This window comes from Cariama cristata, unplaced genomic scaffold (genome assembly GCF_000690535.1).
Source record: "Cariama cristata isolate BGI_N322 unplaced genomic scaffold, ASM69053v1 scaffold36447, whole genome shotgun sequence".
Classification (NCBI taxonomy): domain Eukaryota; kingdom Metazoa; phylum Chordata; class Aves; order Cariamiformes; family Cariamidae; genus Cariama; species Cariama cristata.
The window spans coordinates 22,648-43,341 of NW_009629016.1; the positions used below are offsets into that span (position 1 = coordinate 22,648).

The window sequence follows — 20,694 nt, forward strand, 5'->3', positions numbered from 1 at the left end:
CAGCGCTGGGTTCTGTGTTACAGAGGTGGAGGAGGTATGAAAGCACAATGAATTCTTCTGCCATTAAATTCTTTGGGAAATCTTTACCAAGCTCCAATTAAATGTGGCTTAAAACTCCTTCTTGCGGCAGTAAGTTCTCCTCAGCGGTATTGCAACTGTGCATGCAAGTGTAAGAGAAACAAATACAGACTCCACAGTTGCCCCAGACATGGTTTAGAGAGAAGTAACACAAACTGGTTTTTTTTTTTTGGTACCATTTCATATTTATACTTACTAACTATAGTCTAAGAAATGCATAAACTACCAAGAGCCATAATTACAATCATCCTGTTGTCATACAGCAGCTGGCACAGCAGAAACACCTACTGAGTCCTGCCACAACAGTCAGTAAGTGCCAAAGAAAGCAGCAGCCCTGTTAACGCCAGCACGCAGCCAGCCTGCACAGTTAGGGCTGCCCTTCAACAGATGTGTGAGAGCAACAGCAAACTGGCAGCGGATAGGGCACAACATGATCCCTTTTCTGCTCTTCAAAGGAAGATTTTTCCATTCAAACAGGGAACACAGCCTACGTAAAAATAATTGTTACTTTTCTCTTGAGAGCATCTGGGCACCATATAAACATTTCCTAAAAAAATAATAATAATAAAAAAAATTAGTCCCTGCCTCCTAATTCTTGCAGCATAGGTAAGGGATGTGAATAAACAGTCACATCCTCAAAATATTTTCAGAAGGAACACAGCAGGATCTACAATGCTCCATCAGAGATGCTGTTAAACACAATAGGCTAATTTTAGGGATGAGTCCTCTCTCTGACAAGCTGCTCACACATCTAAGGGCAGAATTCATCTGCTAGAAGGCAGCTGTTTGTGTTTTATAAGCTAAAGTTTCTCTTACCTATGGAATAACTCCAATATTTCACAGGGAATCATCATCCATCTAACTGAAGTACCCTCTAACGGACCATCAGCCTCATATCCCCTTTGAAATAGCACAGCTGAGCACTTGCTGGGCCACGATTTATTTTTTACCTTCTAAGACATCTTGCTAACTCTATAGCTCAATACTGACAGTCGAATTTCACACTGTGATAGCCCCCCATCGATTTTTCATTCCAAGGAAGCAACTCCACAAATTAAAGTTAACAGCATTTCTGAAACTAAGGAAAAAAAAAAAAAAAAAGAAAAGAAAAAAAGAGAAGGGGCAGGCAAAGAGACACGAATGGCAAAATGCCTAAACCGCGCCCCCAACATACGAATAAAATTCCTCCCTCGGGTTTTCACCAGTTATGGGACTGGGTTATGCCCTCGAAGCCAGCAGCCACCTTGGGTTTGCACACACTTCAGCTCTAAAACATCACTGGTTCAAGAGACATAAGAGTCTATATGAAGATGTCAAAATCTACAGAAAACTGCCTCAAGGCATGAGAATTAGATCAAACCTCTGGATGCAGCTGCACTAAACAGAGATAGCACCTTCCCCCAGGTCTGAGCTCCTGCAGTCAGCCTGCCTCGCTGAGCTTTGTTAACCGCTAGCCTGTGATGAACCAAGACACTGATACAATTTCAGTTGGTGCAGTGGTGATAACATTTGAGACCATCATTGGCACATGCAACTTCTACTGAACAGTTAAAAGAGGGAGCAGAGTAAAGAAACGCAGCCCAGCACTCTGCTCTCCACCGCCACAACCTAGAGAATGAAGTAATGCCAAAGTCTCACTTCATAAAGCAATGGAGCATCTGCCTATGTGCCCTTTCAACACTGAACACCAGTATATGTTACAAGCACATACTACATACTACTGAATTACTGAAAAGGAAGACTAAAACCTAATAAAGATTAAAATCTGGACACAAGCAGCACAGCGCAGCAGCATTTTCTCAGCCTGGTTTTGACGAACCCAGACTTCAGTTCAGCTTCCTGGATCCTGTCTCAAGTTTGTATGGGCTGATCTAGGACTGGACCCACCAGCAGCATCATGCTCTCTCTTAGCAGAGCACAAAGGGTTAGTTAATTTATGACTCAATTTAATTTTTTAATTCCACCTTTGCTGTATGATGTTCTTGTCTCCCACTAAAGCCTATTAATGGTGTGACACTATGGAGAAAGGCTGGGGAGCGCTTATCCTCTGGTGTGAATTCACAACAGCTTCTGTTTCCCTCTGACACACACCAGCTTAAGGGTGGTTTCTTCCCTTTCAGGCCTCTGGTAATCCTCTGGCTTCACACTCACTCTGCGCCCATCTTGACCCATCTGCCTGGGAGCAAGGTCCCCCCGACAGACACTACTACCTCCCCAACTGCTCTCACATGCCCGACTCTTTGCACAAGACCCCAACCTAAACTTTGTTTAATTTTAACTGATGTTCCTTCCTGTGCTGCTGCACTAGAGCTCCTCTGGAGCTGATGCTTTCGGAACAGCTGGATTGGAAAGAGGTGAGGTAGGGGGAAGGGGAGGAAAGAAGAGAGAGGAAAAATAAAACAAATACAACTGCTTTTTGTCTATAAAACCCTCTTTTTAACCCAACGAGCGTCTCATCCAATGAAGCATGATGAGCATGAAGTGTTATATAAAGAAGATAATTATAAAGGGATTTAATGCTTGGCAGGCTCGTATTGCAAGGTATATAGCAGAGGTAGCATACTCACTTAAACAGCCTTGTGTCCAGGTTTGCTATTATGCGGGCAGTGTGGCTGGGGCCAAGCAGAATCAGAAACAAGATTTGTTTTACGAAAAAAAAAGAGCACAGCCCCCTTGCCACTGAGGATGGCAGCTCCAGTCCCACCTCCTTCCACTTCTGTCCCATCCCTGATTAATGATGTTGTCTGCCTGATTTATGACCCACCCCAACAGATTAGAGTTTCCCTCTTCAACCTCCCCCCCTTTTTCCCCCCCCCAGAAGGCACAGCCACACTCCGCTGGAAATATTAGAGAATTATTAAATAAACATTCATACGTCATGTCTCTTCCCATACTGAGCTCATCGTAGTCAACGCTCAGCGGCCGGGTCCTGTTTGCTTTGGGGCTGACACCAAACAGCTGGAGTGATTCATGGAGAGGCTGGCTACAATGCTCTGTGCCATATATCATGCTCGCAGCGCTCCCTGCCCCGGCGGAGATAAACTGATCAACCACAACGGGCTGGAATGAATTTATGACAACACAAAATTGAGGAAAACAAATGGGAGGTGACCCAGTGGGCCACTAACCCAGACTCTCTCGCTGGCCTGCAATCTAGTCTGGTGGCAGAAAGCAAAATTGAACATTGGCACTCTGAATTAAGATGCTGGCTTTTAACCCCGGGGAACCTCGGTTTCAAAATGGCACCAGAGTCTCGCAGGCGGCATCTCGGAAGGGAGGGGGGAGGAGGACTTTTTGCAGGGAAGGTGCTTTTTGCATCTCTCTGTGTGCGACAGTGCTTCGGCTGCGAGTACAACGTTGGCGGAGGAGTCAAGGAGGACGTCTGGGCAATTAGGGACTGGCTGCTCTCTCTGATCAAAGCTGCATCTTAAGTCGACCTCAAGATGCAGCTTTGAGTCAACCTCAAGATGCTCCTTTACCTCTCCCCACAAGCCTTCAGCACCCCAGGGTGTCTTCCAGACACCTCATGTTGGCAAGATTAGAAAAGCTCAGCAGGGCTGAGACACTCTGCAGTGCTGGGAAGGAGAGGTGGGACCAGTACCACCTCTCTCACTACCTGTGGCTGCCATCTCAAGTTCAACACAACACAGATAAGGTCAACTGCCCAAGCTATCGGTGATCTGGCATGGCACAAGGAGCAGAGCAACAAATGCAGACTTATCTCAAACCCCATCTAGTCATTCTACAGGCAAGAGACTCTTTCACAAAAAAAAACCAAAACAAAAAAACCCACACAAAAATAAATCTAAGTTTAGGTTAAATTAATTTGCTCAAGCAAAGAGCTTCACCTGCGTGCCAACAGGAGGACCACTTGTTGTACGGTATTAATGGATTAAAAAAACAAACAAACAAAACCACACCACTCCCCTTGCCTAGACTTATTTTTGGAAGAGGGGAGGGGGAAGGAATGTCTTTCTTATGAGAGAAGGATCAATACGTGGATCACTGCTAACTGTATTAGCCACTGCTCTAAACAGAGAGCACAGCTGACACAGGTGGTAAGCCATGTGCTTCTAGACAATTTTAAAAATGCTAATCAGATGCTACATGGGGTTTAACATGCCAATCAATAACACTCAGATTTAAAGGCAAAAATTAAAGTTACAAACAATGGAGAAAAGTGTCGCTGCCAAAAACTTCCTGTAAGCACCACCCAAAACAAGAAAAATGAAACCAATTTAGCTCCAGATTAAGAAACAGGAACTAGAGATGAATCAATTTAGCCTGTTGGGCTGGGTCGCCATATATCATGGCTCAGCAGTGGAGTGGGAAGCAGCCAGACAGTGTGAAACCCTTCCCCCTCCTTTTCTGTAGGCTTCTAGCTCTGATCTCTGTTATCAATTAATTTAACAGAACCCCTCTACAGAGACAAGCACACAGAGCATTCAGACTCCTTAAATGGCAGGACAGAAACTATTTATCACACACGAATCTCAAAGGAAAGAAGCAGGGCGGGGGGAGGCAGCTAGGAATTTGCCACCTGAAACATCATCTTGTTTTCTGAACCCTGGTGAAATAAAGTGCCTTAAATAAAAAGCCCTTCCTGCTACTTTCCAAAAAAAAACCCACAAAACCAACATTATTGGAAAGACTCAGCAAGACACTTATGGCTTTTCCTGTAATTTCTATTGGGTTTTGCTGACTTTTCGCACCTTTTGCAAAACTGAAGCTTTAGCGGGGCAAGTTTATTGTGGAGCAAGGTGCGTGTGCATACATGTGTACACACACACACGCTCCCCCACTTCACAGCGGTGTTAGCTTGAGTGTTGTCTGGAAAGGATTCTGGGATCCTTCAAAAAGGTGCTAGCTAAAGCCTCTTTGATCAGATTATTAAAGCTATGTCAATTTTATCACTTGAGCTCAAGTGTTGTGGAAAATGTCAAATCCTTTCAGCTCTTGCAGTTTAAAGATTTTCAATAGGAGTGGATCTGGGAGGGTGGAGGGCTTCTGGGCTGATAGGCAGGAGGCCCAAAGGGAAGCCAAGCAGTGGCTGCAACAGAGACTGACAGGATTAGGGCACAAGGGATGAGTCCTTGCCACCACGACAGCATGCAATCGTTGGTTCGCTCTAAGGACAAAGCTGCTTCTGCACTGACCTGCGAGCTCCCTAACTCAGTGGTCCTTGGCCAAAGTTGGTTCACTGAGAAGCATCGAAGAGGAGACAGCCCATGTTTGGGACATGCTAATAAAAAGCCTTGCAAAAAAGGAAAGTGCCAAGACAGCAAAGCAGTGTTGAAAGTTTCCTCTGCAGCAGGGAATTTCCCCAGTTAACCCCTGACCTTGAACACACACTTTGCCAAGCTGCCTGAACTGTCAGAGATCCCAAAATGTGCCAGGGACACAACCTCCCAAGTCAGCACCAGCGGCAGAACAAGTCAGCTTAACGCTACCACCAGATGTTTTCCCCATCCCAAATTACCAGTGGACCTCATCCCCAAAATGTAAATGCCGTCTGTTTAAAACCCACGATTACCTCATTGTTTCCACCTCATTCAAGCCATTTTGTCTCTCACTTGATCTTGGGGCAACATTGTATGACAGGCAGTAACAATTTAAAATACTGCCCCATCCCAATTAATGCAGTCCGTGGCAGCAGTGAAGAGCCTGTAGTTTTAGGCTTGGATTGTCAAATCTGCCTGAGCAGTAAGTCACCCTAGCAGCATGTGGAAGGCAGGCGAGGACAGAGGTTGTTACTCTAAAACCATTTGTTTCTATCCTGGATTAGGCTGCAGGATATCCAGTGAGCAAAAAAGGACAGGAAAGGAGATCGCCAGGAGCCCCTGCATTATTGTATATTCAAACACTGGGACTTAAAATTCTATCAACTGGAAGGGCTGCAGGCAAAAAAACCTAAGGAACTGAGAGACTATTTCCATTAGCAACCATACAAAGGTGAAATCTAGATCTTAAGTGAAAAGAAATTCTCTCAGTGAGGCTTCTGCCAAGTTACGGGGCTGCTGGGATTCCCTTTTGCTGGAGAGATAGAGGGTGGAACATGCAGGTACCATGGAGAAAACACAATAGAGACCATGTAAAGGACTGTCCTCAAAAACCAAGATGCAATGATAAGGTAACTTCTCTAGTAAATGCAAGATCCCACGATACATTGATAGCAGAAATCTTGCAGGGGAAATTAAAAAAAAAAAAAAAACAGCTTGACAAGCCAATTGCTTTTGTCAGGTTAAATTGAGTTTGAATCTTCATCTCCCATCCAAAGTCCCAGCTCTAGTCTAGGCTATTATGCACCACATAACATATTTGAAAACTCACCATAACTAGCATACGGTGGAAAGCATGGATCTATCTATTTACATATTTTAAAACAAGGCAATTTGCAGTGCAGAATCCCTTTGGCAGCTGCACTCAATTCCTTGTCACTGGGTACCTGCCTGCGCAGATATCTGGGGGAGAAATTCCCACAGGTTCCCTGTGGACACAGCAGCAGCAAGATAGCATGCCAATAGCTCCAAGTCCACGCTTCATGTTGGAGCACAATTTCCTTTCTCAGTGATAAAAGCTTCAAATATGCCTACCCTCAGACTAGTACTGCTTCTGAGAACACCAGATGGGACACTATGATTCCTTAAAACAAGAAAAATGAAAGCTATCCACTCCACACTCACTTTTCAATGTCACTGTTCTTACAGGTCTTCTGCATGGTCTCCTGTTTACTGCTTTCACCATTACTCGTTGAGGGCATTTCTGTGGAGGTAAGAACAGACAAATTAGTAAGAGAACATTTGATCATTTCAATGAAACAGTCTGTGCGAGTTACAGTTTCAGAAGCAGAGAACCCCGATGAGTCATTTTCAAGCCGATTCTTGGAAAGAGAGAGGAGACCGATGCTATGTGTCCATGTCTGGCAGGGAGGCCCTCTCTCTGGACAGCATGCTTCTATGATTCGCAGCTGAAGATATAACCCCTACCCTCTCCCCACTTCATACTGACTGACTGTCACAGATGCACCAGTTGTTTAAGCCAGGATTTAATTCAGAAAGGTCTGATGCAGCTGCCACGCCAGAGTGTACTTCTAGAAAGGCGGGTCCTGAGCAAATCCACCCAGCCCAGCTCCTCCCTTTTTCTGAGACCCCTCAGACACAGACAGGGAGAAAAATACACGCCAGGTAACTAGAATGACAGAACAGTCTGCTCATAGCTCTCCTAGTAGTAGCAGTCCCATGGCTCCTCCCAGCACTGGAGGGGGTGTGAGGTACCAGTTGGAGATGACCCAGATGAACTGTCCCAGGGCCAGACCCTGGGCTGTAAGTTCAGCACCGTGGCTTCAGGAAAAAGATATGAAGAAAAGAGCTAACAGCAAGTGCCATCAGGGCTGCTTCCTCACCGCCTCTGTGGCTGTAGTTACTGAAGCTGAACACACCTACAAATGAGCGCTCCTACGTCACAGAAAATAAATGTGATTGCTTATCCCAGAGAAGAAAATGCCTGCGATAGATATCCTATGTTCTCTATTTAATCATCATGCCTTTGGCAAAACTGATTCTACCCATCCCCCTCCACTAGCAAGCAGCTATGTCTTGTAGGTACTTTCAAGGCTAGGAATCAAATGCCCAAAGCATTACAGTAACAGAACAGGGAACAAAATCATTGGGACAAGTCTCTTCAGGTCGCTGAGCTTCAGTTTCCTTCCTAAGGGAGCTGGAGCAGCACTGCCCAGCTCTGGAAATGGACTTGGCATCTACAGCTGGAAAGCGCCAGGTTTTATTATTCTCATATTTCCACTAGGTTGCTGCTTACACTTCCAGTGCTGCTGGCATTAAATAAAAAAACCCAGCAGTCAAATGGGTTTAACACTCCTCCCTGCCTTAATGCTACGAGCTTTCAAAGAATGCATGCAAAGGTATAATTTCACATTCACTTGTCTGCTCTGGAGTCTCAACTACAGGTCATGAAGTAGGACAGATCCTAGAGTTCACACTCTAAAGGTGCAGGCTTCAGAGCTGCAGGCTTTTCTTGCCATACAGAGGCCAACAAGGACAAGACCTACCCAACAGATCATGATACAAGTCTCTAGCATATCATTTTAAAGAAGGGAAGATGACAAGAAAGCAGTTGAAAAAAACCCAAGCAACAGGTGCCTGCGTAGTTTAAACCCCCAGCAGCTGAACATCACCATCACACAGTCAAGCTCTGACAGTTCCCTCTGTGATATGGCAGTTTGTCTTTTAGTGACATGAGAGCAAGTCAATCCAACTCCTATCTCTTATCACCATATCAGTTACGGTTGCATTTTTGGAACTACCCTGGTTGCCACTGACTATAGTTAATTGTGCTGTAAAGCTTCAAAAGGCAGTGTGATTGTATGTGCACACCTATCTGCTGGTACTGTGCAAGAGCATTTGTAACTACCATTTGCCCAATTACTGGCAATCAGAAGATACAGAATATCTATCTGCCCTCCTGTAGCATGAAAATTAATCATTTACAAGTTCAACACTCACCGTCACTGGCCCATTTTGAAAACTCTGGTGTTATTCGAGTACTGGGTGTGCCACCACTAAAAGAGAAAAGGGTAGAATGCTAAAGGTTGAATATGGAAAATTTTGCTGCTCAGGAAAAGCTACCCCTTCCGCCCACCACTTCTATCTCAATACTTCTATCCATCAGTCTAGACTTCAAAACGCGAGCGGTTGGCCTGCTGTAGGAGGTGTTTTTGTGCTAGTCCACATTTCCACCAGTGTTCTCCCAACCTGCACTTCTAGCTGCGACCTCTGCTGAATCACACGGGTGTTGTGATGCTGACTGAAGGCTTGGGATTCAAACAGCACCTGTGACCTAAGGCTCATTTTTGAATACACAATTTCAAAGATGAAAATCTTCTTCGTGAACAGAAATCCTCTGTGTTGCAATAGCTTTTCCCTTTCAGAATAACTTTACACCTTCAGGAGCTCCATCTTTTCCACCTTCCCATTTGAAGAACAGCAGCATTGAAGTAGACAACTCCTAACCCTGTCCATTGACTTGCAAGCCAGTAACAGAGACTGTAAGAGAAAGGAATCTTTTGAGCAGGCTGCACACCTCTGTGTAACACTTTAGCTCTCTGTGCTAGGACAGTTGCACTCAAAAGGTAATATAGCCTCACGCTTCATGGCATCAGCTACCCTACTGCATTTCTACAGAAACTTGCCAGAATTTCAAAGTGCTTTTACAAGCAACATCACCTCTCCTGTTTCAGAGGTGGGCAAACAAGTCCAGGAGACACGCAAGGATCTCGCCTAAACAGCAAAATGACATCTTAGCTGCAAGTCACACAAAGGAACTGGGTCTCCTGGCCTCAGGTCCTTGGTTGTCTCACCAACCACTAAGTGTCCACAGCCACTGATAAGGGATACCCCAACATCCTCCTGCTACAATACCACTGTCCCGGCTGTGAAGGAGCTTCAGCATCTTTAGGGCCCTGCCTATTGACTAGCATGGTTCGCAAAGTATAGAATGGACCAATGGTTTGGATCTAGTATGGCAAATGCCATTTTTCTATGGAGTGGAACCTAATTTTGAACTAGTGTTTGTGACAGGCTAAGCAGTACGAAAACTTCATTTCACTGCTCTATCAATCACTTTAACCTTGACCTCAGAGAATCACTCAGTGAAGAGACAGAGGGGTAGTTTAAGCCCTGTTTTATGCAGGGCAGAGGGCCTAGAAAGCAATCCTAGCTCCCTGTTAAGACTCATTTTATTTGCCTGAAATGCTTCCCCAAGTGCCTACCTTCTCCACATATGTATGTGGGCAGAGCACACATCCTGCCCGAACCCCAGAGCCGAATGCAGGTGATTTAGTTTGCGTACCCCACAACACACAATGGGATGCAATGAAATCATACCCTGGGTGCCAGACTCTTAATGTGCTGAACAAGATTCAGATGGCATCACATTATACTACTACTAAGAGGTCACATTCCATCGTGAACCAAGATGATGCATAAGGCCTTAGTACAGCACGGTTTCCCCATTGCCAGAATTCACCTTCTGTCCAGCACTGTTCAGGGAGAAGACAGCACTGGCTGGGCAGTGGGGTGGTTAAGGGAGGGAGAGTGCGCAGGGAGGCTTTATGAGGCTGCATGGGTAGAAATGGAGACCCACCCGTCACACTATGCTGCTTTGTAAGCCTCTCTCGTTGTGACCCTTGCACTCAAGTGAACGGGTGTTTTCCACAAATGGAGATTCCCCCAAAATAATGAAAGCAAATTAGAAAGGCACAGTACTTACTTTAAAACAGCACCTCGGAGCGCCTCCCTCTCTTTGGCTTCACCTGGCTCTTCCCCAGTGCAAGGGATAACGTCTGCCTCTGTGTACCTGAGCACAAGGGGTTAAGGAACGTACAGCCTTGCTGCAGACAGTGGAAAGGTTTTTGAGATGATTAGCACACTATCTAGGATACATAACAAATTCATTTCAACTGGGAATACCTCAAAAGAAGAGGGGCTGGTATCCATGGAGGGGTTTGCTTTTAAATTCTGCACTAAAGTTTTGGTTTAGGTGGAAAGAAACAGAACAGTCTTTTGACAGCAACATGATGTCACAGCCTCTTAGAAGGGGAAAACCAATTCCTCAGCCTCTGCAAGCTTAACTTGCACAATTCCGTATTTGCTTGAGGTACAGAGATCTTTTACCAGCTAAGGGTTGGGGCTTCAGTCTTAAAGGGTGGTACAGATTTCAATGAAATCTAATTCTATAGCTATACATTCCCCCTCATCACAACTAAGTCAATGTCTGCCTAATACCTTTGCAGGAATTCTTCCTTGATGGCTGCAAGAGCTGCTGCAGGGCAGAAGTCTGCCCACAGCTCTCCCAGAGCTGTGTCCGAAGACCCTGGCTCCCAGATGGAGAAGTTCCCCAAAACTGCCCTTAAAGATAGTTCTGCTCATGTTCTGTCTAACAAAAGGAAAAAAAATAATCCAGTCTCTCAGAGTGGCAGGTGAATAGCGCTTGAAATGTTTACTACACAAAACCCCTGAAAACAAATGGGTGTCTTGTGGAAAATAAACTCAATTCCTACCCATGAAGCAGGAAAAGCTATCCATATGGAAGAAACCCGGATGAAGACAACAGATAATAGAAACAGAACAGAGAAATACCAGCTTTGATCTCCTGAAACGTCTCCTACAGACTTCAAGGTCTGAAGTCATGCTGCATCAACAGAAGGATTTCAAAGGGAGTAACTGGGAATCCCTCCTAGTTCAAATAACATGGTAAACTGGAGAATGCAGGGCCATTTCCAGTAGGGTTGGACACAGATTATCCACCGCTACCCAGGGCAGTACTGTGTGAAAGCCAGCTGAAGATGCACCTCTAGGTTCCCTCTCAGCAAGAGCCTTTCAAAAACGATACTGTGGTTTCCCATATTCAAGTGTGTCGTCTCCATCCACATCCAGGTCAGCGTCGCTGTCTGGATTCTCCTTGCCACTGCACATGATAAACCCAGAACCTGGAAGAAAATAAAACATGTGGATGAGCATTTGAATTAGAAATGAAGTGTAGGAGATCTCCTAAGGATGGTGCGACAGCACCAGTCTGCAGGCTGTCCTTTTAACAGCCTCACAAAAGGTACCATCTCTGAAGACTGCACAAAAACAATTTTCAGAGGACTGCACAGAAAACACTCACAGAAATGCTCTAACTTCCTGCATTTTATGCTCTAAAATGCCCCTCAACACTGAAAATGAAACATTCTTGGCACTGTGCCCTCCTCATGAGTTATTTTGAAGTTGAAGGCACTGGAAGGGTCTCTCTCAAAGGCAGAAAAAGACTGAAGCAAAATAGGGAAGACTAATTTTTCACAGAAAATAAGGAAGACTGATTTTTCACAGAAGTACACAAAAGCTACACTACTAGCAGGTAAGAGACAGCCACAGGGATGTTCTGAATTAGTCCTTAATTCAGATGCAGAGGGCAGGCAGAGGATAAAATATGATTAGAAATACCTTTTTCTTTTTTAAATGCATTTAGTCATGGCTTAGACTTTTGCAATATAAAACATTTAAGAATAGCAAATCTGTTCCTAGGAGAGGGGGAAAAAACCAAACCCAGACTCCACAGTCATTAACAGCTCCTTATAAGCACTTCTTATGTGAGCAAATTCCAGTGCATGTCAACAAGAGTCCTGCACTTCCAACACAGGTGGATCAGGCATGAGCCCAGTCCCATCTCCAGCAGGAAACAAGCATGAACAGCTCCACCAGAGACTGAATTGTGCAATGATTGCCACTTTCTAACAATACATACATTTATTTTGGTTCTCCAGCATTTTGTGGACTGCGTTATTGCTGACTGTAACCAGGCTTCTTTTAACTGAATCTTCATGCAAACACCTACAAAGATGAATCTTCACATGATACTCCCTGCCTAAGGTTTATTAATACAAGGGAAACTAAGGAAGACATGTATTTACTCTTTTATGACATCTGACACTGGACATGTTCTCTCCCACGAGACTGGAAAATAAGCAAAGATCTCCTGAATCCTAGGGTGGTGCAAGGTCCTCATTCGCGTTCAATTCTGCAGCAGATCTAAGATGTCTGGGGACATAAGCTACGCAGACAGAAATATGCTCACCCTGTCTGCCTCCAGTAAGCTCCTTTACTTAGCAGCGCACTGCCCAGAGAGCAGACCTGGACACCTGGCTCACAGACAGAGGGTACCCACTGGAGCCTGAAGGACCTGGCATAGACAGATGGCTCATGACCTAAGTCTGTGGCTAGACCAGGGAGCACTGCAAACACTGAAAGAGTAAGGTAGTACTCTTTGTAGTACCCAAATGTACCCAATGGGGGTACATTTCTGCATGCAAATGTGGTTCTAAATGCAGAAGACAGGCTATTAATGCAGAAGCACTGAACATAAGGTGCATGTCTGAAGAATGAGGACATTCCCGAGCATTAGGGTAGCCCTTTTAGCACCACATGTCTGAATCTGTTCATCCCACTGGGCTCTCACCAGCACACTTATACAAGCTCATGCTGTCAGCAGCCAACTTGCACTTTCCCAGCCCAGAAAAGCGAGCTATATTTCTGACAGTCTGCAACTGTGCAGAGAGCAGGGCAAGGCGAAGGTCTCATTTCCAAGGACACCATCCAGACACAGTTCTTTACTGTCACTCTCTAGGAACGGACGCTCTTGCGGATTCATTAAACCTCCAATAAAATTTGTTTATATGGATTTGATATTTCTCTTCCCTGAATATAAAGAAAGCCCTTAACGAGTGATAACCGCAGCATGACAATGATTTTAAGACTAACCTTTCCCTAGAAGCATAAACTACCTTTTACTTCAAAGTAATTGCCAGTCTTAATTTTTAGCAGAGGTAACAAAACTAGCATCGACAACGCAGCATCCGCCACCTGCGCCAGGTACTGCAGTAGCCATGCTTGTAGGTCAGCTCTGCAGTGTCACTGGGGTAGCCCTCTTCCAGCAGACCCCTTATAAAGTCTTTCACATACCGGCTGCACGCTGCCAGCCAACACGTGTCACGAGCTGCCTTCTCTTGCTGCAATGGCTCATCCAGTAAATCTTGACTCCTTCAGTTCATCACAATGTTTGGGAGAAGATTTAAAGGAGTAAGAAAGACCTGTCAAAGAAGCTGGATAGTCTTTCAAAGCTGCCTTAGAAGTCACAGTGGACGATAGGGTGGTAATTTACAGGCATGGCATTTAACCTGCAGTAACACCATCCCCTGCACCTGGCATTACTTTAGCCCATCACTTCTCAAAGGCCATAAACTTTGGACACACAGGTCTTCATTTTTCTTGTAGCTGTGGGAAACACAAATCATGCAAAGCTGGAGCTGTGACTTGGCCAATCCCGGAGGTGATCTGAATGTTAGCCAGACAATGTTGGAGCAAGTGCCTTGGGATGGGGGCGGGGGGAAAGTGTCCAAAAGAGTGAACGTTAAGTGGGACCGCTCCCTGCGTCCCTCTCTCTGCAAGGATGCCAAGCACACAGCAAACATGGACCTTTCCATCAATTTTGTTTCCAAGTGACTCAAGCCAACTAGTGGTTTATGGTTAGAGCTTAAGAAAATAAAATCTGCTTACTGCAATACAATTTACAAATATTAAAGCACCTTGACTTCAGAATCCCAGTGTCCTTGCTCTCAAAACCTTTGTACTTAACAAAATCCTTTTTAAGTCTGAAAGGAAAATATGCCAGAGCTTCTGCTGAATCTAGCTGTATAATAGGAACCACTGCACTGCCAAGAGAGTGCTATCCTCCCTACACAGGGAGGGTACAGGGGAAGGGTTTGGACAGTATGTGTTACAATGACTGATACGCACTGGGATGATCTGAAACAGCATTTCAGTCAGAGAGGAGGGCATAGCAGAGAAGTTCGTAGGTTAAGATGAGGGGCAGAAGGCAGCTAAATTTTCTTTTCTGATCAAACAAGGACTCCCAGGTCAAGGCCTAAAGGAAGCCACAATAAGGTGATCCAACTTGCAAATTTTCACCAAATTATTTGGTGAAATTTGATTATTGATTATTTGGATTTATTCTGGTTTTTTTTTTTTTTTTTTTTTAACATGACCAACGGCAGTCCATTGCAACAAGGTAAAAAAAAATTGATTCAGAAACTGTATGCTAAACAAAGTAATCTCCGTGAACCCAGAAAAGACTTTGAATATAAGCTCTGCTATTAGTTTTATGACTTTAAAAAGGTTGCTGTAAAAAAACAGGAAAAATAAAATCCACAAAATATATTTCTGATGTGACTCAAAAGGTCCATAAATCCCAGTATGGCCACTGCACACAACAGAACACCAAAGAACATGATGCAAAGCTCGGTCCAGCATCACCTGCAGAGTGAATGACCTGCCACCGGCATCCTAATGCCCTTTCATCTGCAGCAGGGATGGTTCTGAGGCCAGTTCTGGCGGCTGGGGTTTGGTGCCACAATTTCGACCTGACCCTTCTTGTCTAACTTTCTGGGGTGGCTTCCATGCACAAAGCCAGCGAAAACACCCACGCAGCTGTTCAAATATTTGACGTCTGAACTGCTTGACATTATTCATTCATCTCAGTCTCATTCAAACCAGATTTCTGGACAAGTGCTGTTATAAATGGATTAAGAGGACCACTAAATGCAAGGAAGCCCCGACAGGATCACACCTGCTTCTCACTAACTCAGCCCAAGTGTAAAGAGGGCTCACAACTTCCAGCTCCTGCCGGCAGTGTATGCTGCCATCCAAGAGCAAGGAAAATGTGAAATGGAGTACAGAGGGTGTTGAGCAAAATAAAACAGCCTTTCCAACAGCATTGTTTTGGACCTACTCCTAGAGGACAATGGGACCTTCCAGAAGACCCCCTACCACTACACTCAGGTGATTTGCAATTCAATAGCATGCAATGGGAATGGGGAAGGGTTCCTCCAGCAAGGCTTGGCTTCTGAAGGTCGTGTAGTAGTTCACAGCCATCAGCAACGCTGCCTAGAGCGGACCTCTAAAGCCAGTGCCACTATCCAGAGGTCAATGCTTGGGACCAGAACTTTACCCCTACACGTTAATAAATTGAAATCTGACAACTGAATGTTGTGAGTTTGACCTAGGAATTCACAGGAGACACGATCTGTTACTCAGAGAAACAGCTGCAACTCTTACAAGGAGAGTCACCTAAGGCCTGAGGAACGCAATTCCACATGTCAATCTGAAAATGGTGCTTTCAGATGAAAAAAAGAACAAACCAAAATGCAGACTCTCCTATATCTTTCCCTTTCCTTGAAGAATTTTTTGCTCTTGCTGTGCATTTGGTAAGAGGTAACCACTTGTCATATGCTGCCAGCCTCAATACAATTAGCCTCCTGATGCTAAAGCAGCACAATCCTCTGACAGTCTTAATCCCAGCTGCCTCCTTAAGGTCCAGACAAACAGGAGTGAGCAGTCAGGTCAGACGCCAGGGCCATTAAGCAGAGAAAAAACAAAGTTACAGCTCTGTCTCCAATCCCCATTGCTCTTGTAGCCAGGTGCTCTGACAAGCAATTCCAGCACTGGTATTGAGTGGCACCTCTATAAACCCTGTGACAGTTTGGGAGACAAACTCCCCCATCAATCAGAATGTACCTATCAAGATCACTTACCTAGAGCGCCCGCCACCCTCCAGCACTGTATACACAGCTTTGCTTGGGCTGGCCTCAGAGCAGTCTGCCTGAGCACTAATTCCAGGTAGTTTCTGAAAAATTTAGGTACTCTACACAAGCAACAGTGTTTCTGAAATACTGACTCAGAGGTCTGGAAAGCAGAAAAAATCTGTATGCTTCTTCACCGCCACCAGGCTGCAGGCACTGGCAGGCTACAGGAATCAGCTGAGCTTGGAGGAGACTGGAAAACACTTCCCTCTTTCTTCCATGTGCCTGTTAATAATGGCTGGAGATAAATCTCATCAGAAATCCTTTTCTTCCCCTTTCCCTAAGTTGTCATAGCACTCTTCTATCTCCTAAGCCATCCCCTATGCCTAAGCATCCTCTCTGACCTCTGCACTGCTTCTCAAATCTCGCTTCCTTTGTGCAATTCCCCCATGACTGGTCATCTCAACATCTCTCAAGTGAATGGTGGCTCAAGCTAAGATCGAGAGTCATTAACATGATATATAAGCAGATTCGCAGAACAGATAAAAGGGCCTCACATTCAAGTCCCTTCCTTTTCTCCATCACGTTCAGTGGCAGATGGTCAAAGTGACAACATATGCTTCTTCAGGTGCTGGCAGCACTGCTGGCTCCTGCACAGGCACGAGCTCACACGGAGACTGGCAGTCTCAGGACCAGGAAGGCAAGACAACCAGACCAGTGCAGACCCAAACAACCACAGCCAAATTTCATCAGCACATGCAGGAAAGCATAGACCTACTGTGCCTGATCTCTGCTCCTCAACTCCTATCTGGGCAGGTAAGTGAGTTCTGGGGGCCAGCTGTTCCATATACACTTAATTATCACTCCAAACAAGACCAAGGAACAAAACTAAGATTCAGTATTATTATTTGCACCACCATTAGGAATGCAGCTACTAGATGCTGCTCATGCAGAGGATCAAACTCATCTGCATAACTAGCATTTCTCCTGTTTGGCCCCTAATGAATGAGGGCATGTCAAATCTATACTGGAAATATTCTAGAAATACAGAATTTTGTGTAAAGTCTGTAAGTGGGTCTAAATCCAAATCCATCTCAGGGGCATGCAGCTCTACTGGGGCCTGTTTTGGCTGGGAAGAGGCATTCGTTCTGCTTGCAGGTAATTTACACATGTTCAGGAAAGAAGGAAAAAAGCCTCCTATAAATCTCCAGAACTGCAGCCTTTGCTAATTACACTCCTTGCAGTGACCTCCCTCTGCACAACCTCCCTTTACAGCACGTTCACTCTATTTTCTTAACGAAATGTCACTCGTTGGCTTCTTGGAGAATAAAAACAATGAAGGCAATAAAAGTAGTTTATGCAGACACACGGCCAGGCCTCACACACACTTCCTGAGAATAGCTCTAAACTGGGTTTATTTCATCAGCTGCTGAAGTAGCCCGAACTAGTACTAAGAGGACAAGGTGGCACGGATGCCATTTTATTTCAAAAGGCATTTGGAAAGAAAGAGAAAGCCATTAGAGATTCTTGAAAACAAGAGGAAGGCAGAGATGAGGCCATGCTGACCAGCAGTCTTTCTGCAGATCCATACCACCTCCCCAGCTGTATTTCTGGACAGTGGACTTGTTCCCCCATTTGTTTCCTAGCACAAATAGGGATAGAATAGTTCTTCTGGTGACTTTCCCAGCCTGTTGCAGGAAAAATTATATTCAGAGGCCATGAAAAGCTGCTTACAGGAAAAGGGTTTAATTTCTCTGGAGCCAGATCCATTTCAAGCAAAACAGTGATTTACCTGGAAATCTGACACCCAGCTGTGCCATTACGGTGCACACCTGAAACAGCAGATGCATCCATCTGATGCCATCTATTAGTTCCCACAGAGACACAAATGGGCTGCCAGAGACCTGACTGCCTACCAGTGTCTCAGATGCTTACAGTGATCTTTGCAAACAGATCAGAGGAACAGCTGCCTTTAAAGAAAGGGGTCATATAATTCTACGACCATTAACATCATTTTGCAGCAGTGAGCTGAACAAAGGGCAGGCAAGCTCTGCTGTACAGGGTAAGAACCAGCTGCTGCAAAGCTTGGGGAAAAGGCTTCCCCACTCCTCCCCTCCCTGAGAAGTATTCCAGAGATTTCTTTAATGCCTCTCTGTAACCCATCAGTTACAGATTGTGGCTGCAAAGGGGAAAATGCACTCAGACCAGAGGTCTGATCTGGTGTGGCCATTCATGCACGGCTGCCTCCTAGAGCCTCACCCTGGCATGATGCACTAAGGTGAGAAGAGTCTCACATCTATCTCAAAGGCTGCTCTTCAAAACCCAGAGCTGAAGTACAAAAGCAGCAGCAACAGCCATGGTCTTTGCAGCTACGGCTCGTTTTCCACAGTCAGGGAAAGGTGGGTCTGAAAGCTTTTGTTCCCCTGGGGAGAGGGTGGAAACAAACAAAAAAAGGAAGAGGGAGAATTAAAGTAATCTTGAATCACTAAGCAGATTCACATCACTGGATCAATAAGCACCACTGACAGGGATCACAGGAATGTCGCAACTTTGCCAATAATAAAGCAGCACAGCAGAGCTTGGAGGATGACTTTTCTAAGGCAGCCGAGCATGAAGCAGCAAGGCTGGTGAACAGCTGAAAGTGACACCCTGGCTTACAGCGGGCCGCTGCCAGCAGCGGGGCTCAATGCAGTTTGCTTTAAATAATGATGAGCACAGAGACTGCATTTGTGGGGAAAGGCAGCCAAGGACTGGAAAAACCAAGGGCTAAATTTCATGGGCCAAACTCGTGTGCTCTTCCCCCCAAACGAATTCTTTTCTAGGTTGGAAAGAAGAAAGAAAAAAAATCAGTGCTAATTTAATCAATTGATCAGCCTATTGATTGCAAAACTGGAGCTGCTAGTTAGCCATGTGCTGTAATGCCCTCAACTCTGAAACCACAAAACACACCATTGATTTCTTCACTTCCAGCTCCAAAACAAGAAATAAAGCTGGGCTTTCAGTGGAAAAGCAACTTCCTCGTCCAGGGAGAAGATGCAAGCAAAGAGAGGCCAGGAAACAGGGACAGCCGCATCTTGCGAGGTTCAAACTGAAATTAGTTACAGATGCAGTCACGGTGTCTTGTGTAAACTCTATCGATTGGGTGGCTGACAGTCTTGGGAGCCTCCATACTAGGACAATCAATCTGGCTGCAGTGTCACCTGCCACTTTGCTGAACAGTTGACAATGCAATTATCCAGTGTGGAGGCAGGGAGTTGGCGTGTGTCAAACGCAGTTAGCCACTTTCCGGGCACTACTCGATAATGTGTTTCACCGCCGAGTGTAAGAGACGACAGGCGGAGACAGGAGCTGTTTACAGCCATTGAGACCCATGCTCCCTTTTTCCTTTAGAAAATCTCACTGTCCCCGACTTAACAACTGTATTCTAAAATGCTATTAAAATCACGTCAATCAACTATTGTGTGCTTAAGGCTGAAGTTTGACCTGAGTGTCCACGAAGTAGGTTGCAGTTCTAGCAAAACTGCCGACACTTGGGGGGAAAAAAAAAATATTATCAAATGACTGTCTTAAAGCCTGGGACTTTCAAAGCCAGAGCAGACAGACCACTAAAAAAATGGATTGCAGAGGGCAGCTAAGCAAGTGCAGCATGCTTAGCTATGTTGCACGTCTGAGATCCAGGAAAACTGAAGTTTAAAGGGATGCTGTCAACTTGAAACCCAGTCAATTTCAAAAAATTGAGTAGCTTCAGGTGCTCTACCTGCTCCCTTACTCCTCCTGCCAATTTTCACAGTGTTAGAACTGCATTTTCTGTTTTCTAATTAATTTTTTTTCCTCTTTCCTCTGTTGCTGGGTGACAGACATCCCTTTTTCTCCCTCAAGTACGATACATAATACTGTCAAATGGAGAGAATTCCCCTTCTTCCCACAGAAAAATCTTTTCCTGGTTAGAGTGGCTGTTGGCATTATGTAAATCAAACAGCAAGATTTAGTTGATTGTGCTCCTTTCAGCTAATGCGTTCTGGCAGTTTGAGCATAAAAATTAGGTTCTTACATTTTTGCATGTGTTCAAGTTAACGAAAATGTACTATCAACAATCAGGACATTTAACAGCTATAAGCACTGACTGTTTTTTTTTCCAGTTAAAGTGATTTTTACTTTGCTGAGTCCCATTGATTACTTTGTGTTCCAAAATGAAGAAAAAGCTCTTCCTCAAAGCATTATATGAACTTTAAAAAAACCCATGACATTGAGCATCAATTACACAGTGGGTCATGCTGGCTTTTGTATGTAAAGCAGGAATTCTGAATTATTTTTTTTTTTAAAATCATGTACTATTCTCATCTGTTTTTCCTGCTCCCTAAAGTCAACTTCTGATATTAATATACAACACCCAAGAGACACTTATTAGCCACAAAATCCCTCAAATCCTGTATGTGGACATAAACTATGGAGAAATAGCCAGGTAGAGCCCATCCGATTATTGTATA

The 20,694-nt window shown here is 44.8% G+C and overlaps 1 protein-coding gene across 2 annotated transcripts in view; it reads right to left on the reverse strand.

Moving 5' to 3' along the window:
• Positions 1 to 20,694, reverse strand: part of RNF220 (ring finger protein 220) — a 49,334-nt gene that overhangs the window by 20,241 nt on the left and 8,399 nt on the right. For both annotated transcript variants that reach the window (XM_009705016.1, XM_009705015.1), the window contains exons 3-6: positions 11,485 to 11,581; positions 10,363 to 10,449; positions 8,598 to 8,653; positions 6,762 to 6,840 (exon numbers count right to left, since the gene is read on the reverse strand). In XM_009705016.1, coding sequence (XP_009703318.1) covers positions 6,762 to 6,840; positions 8,598 to 8,653; positions 10,363 to 10,449; positions 11,485 to 11,581 — 319 coding nt within the window. The remainder of the gene's footprint in view (positions 1 to 6,761; positions 6,841 to 8,597; positions 8,654 to 10,362; positions 10,450 to 11,484; positions 11,582 to 20,694) is intronic.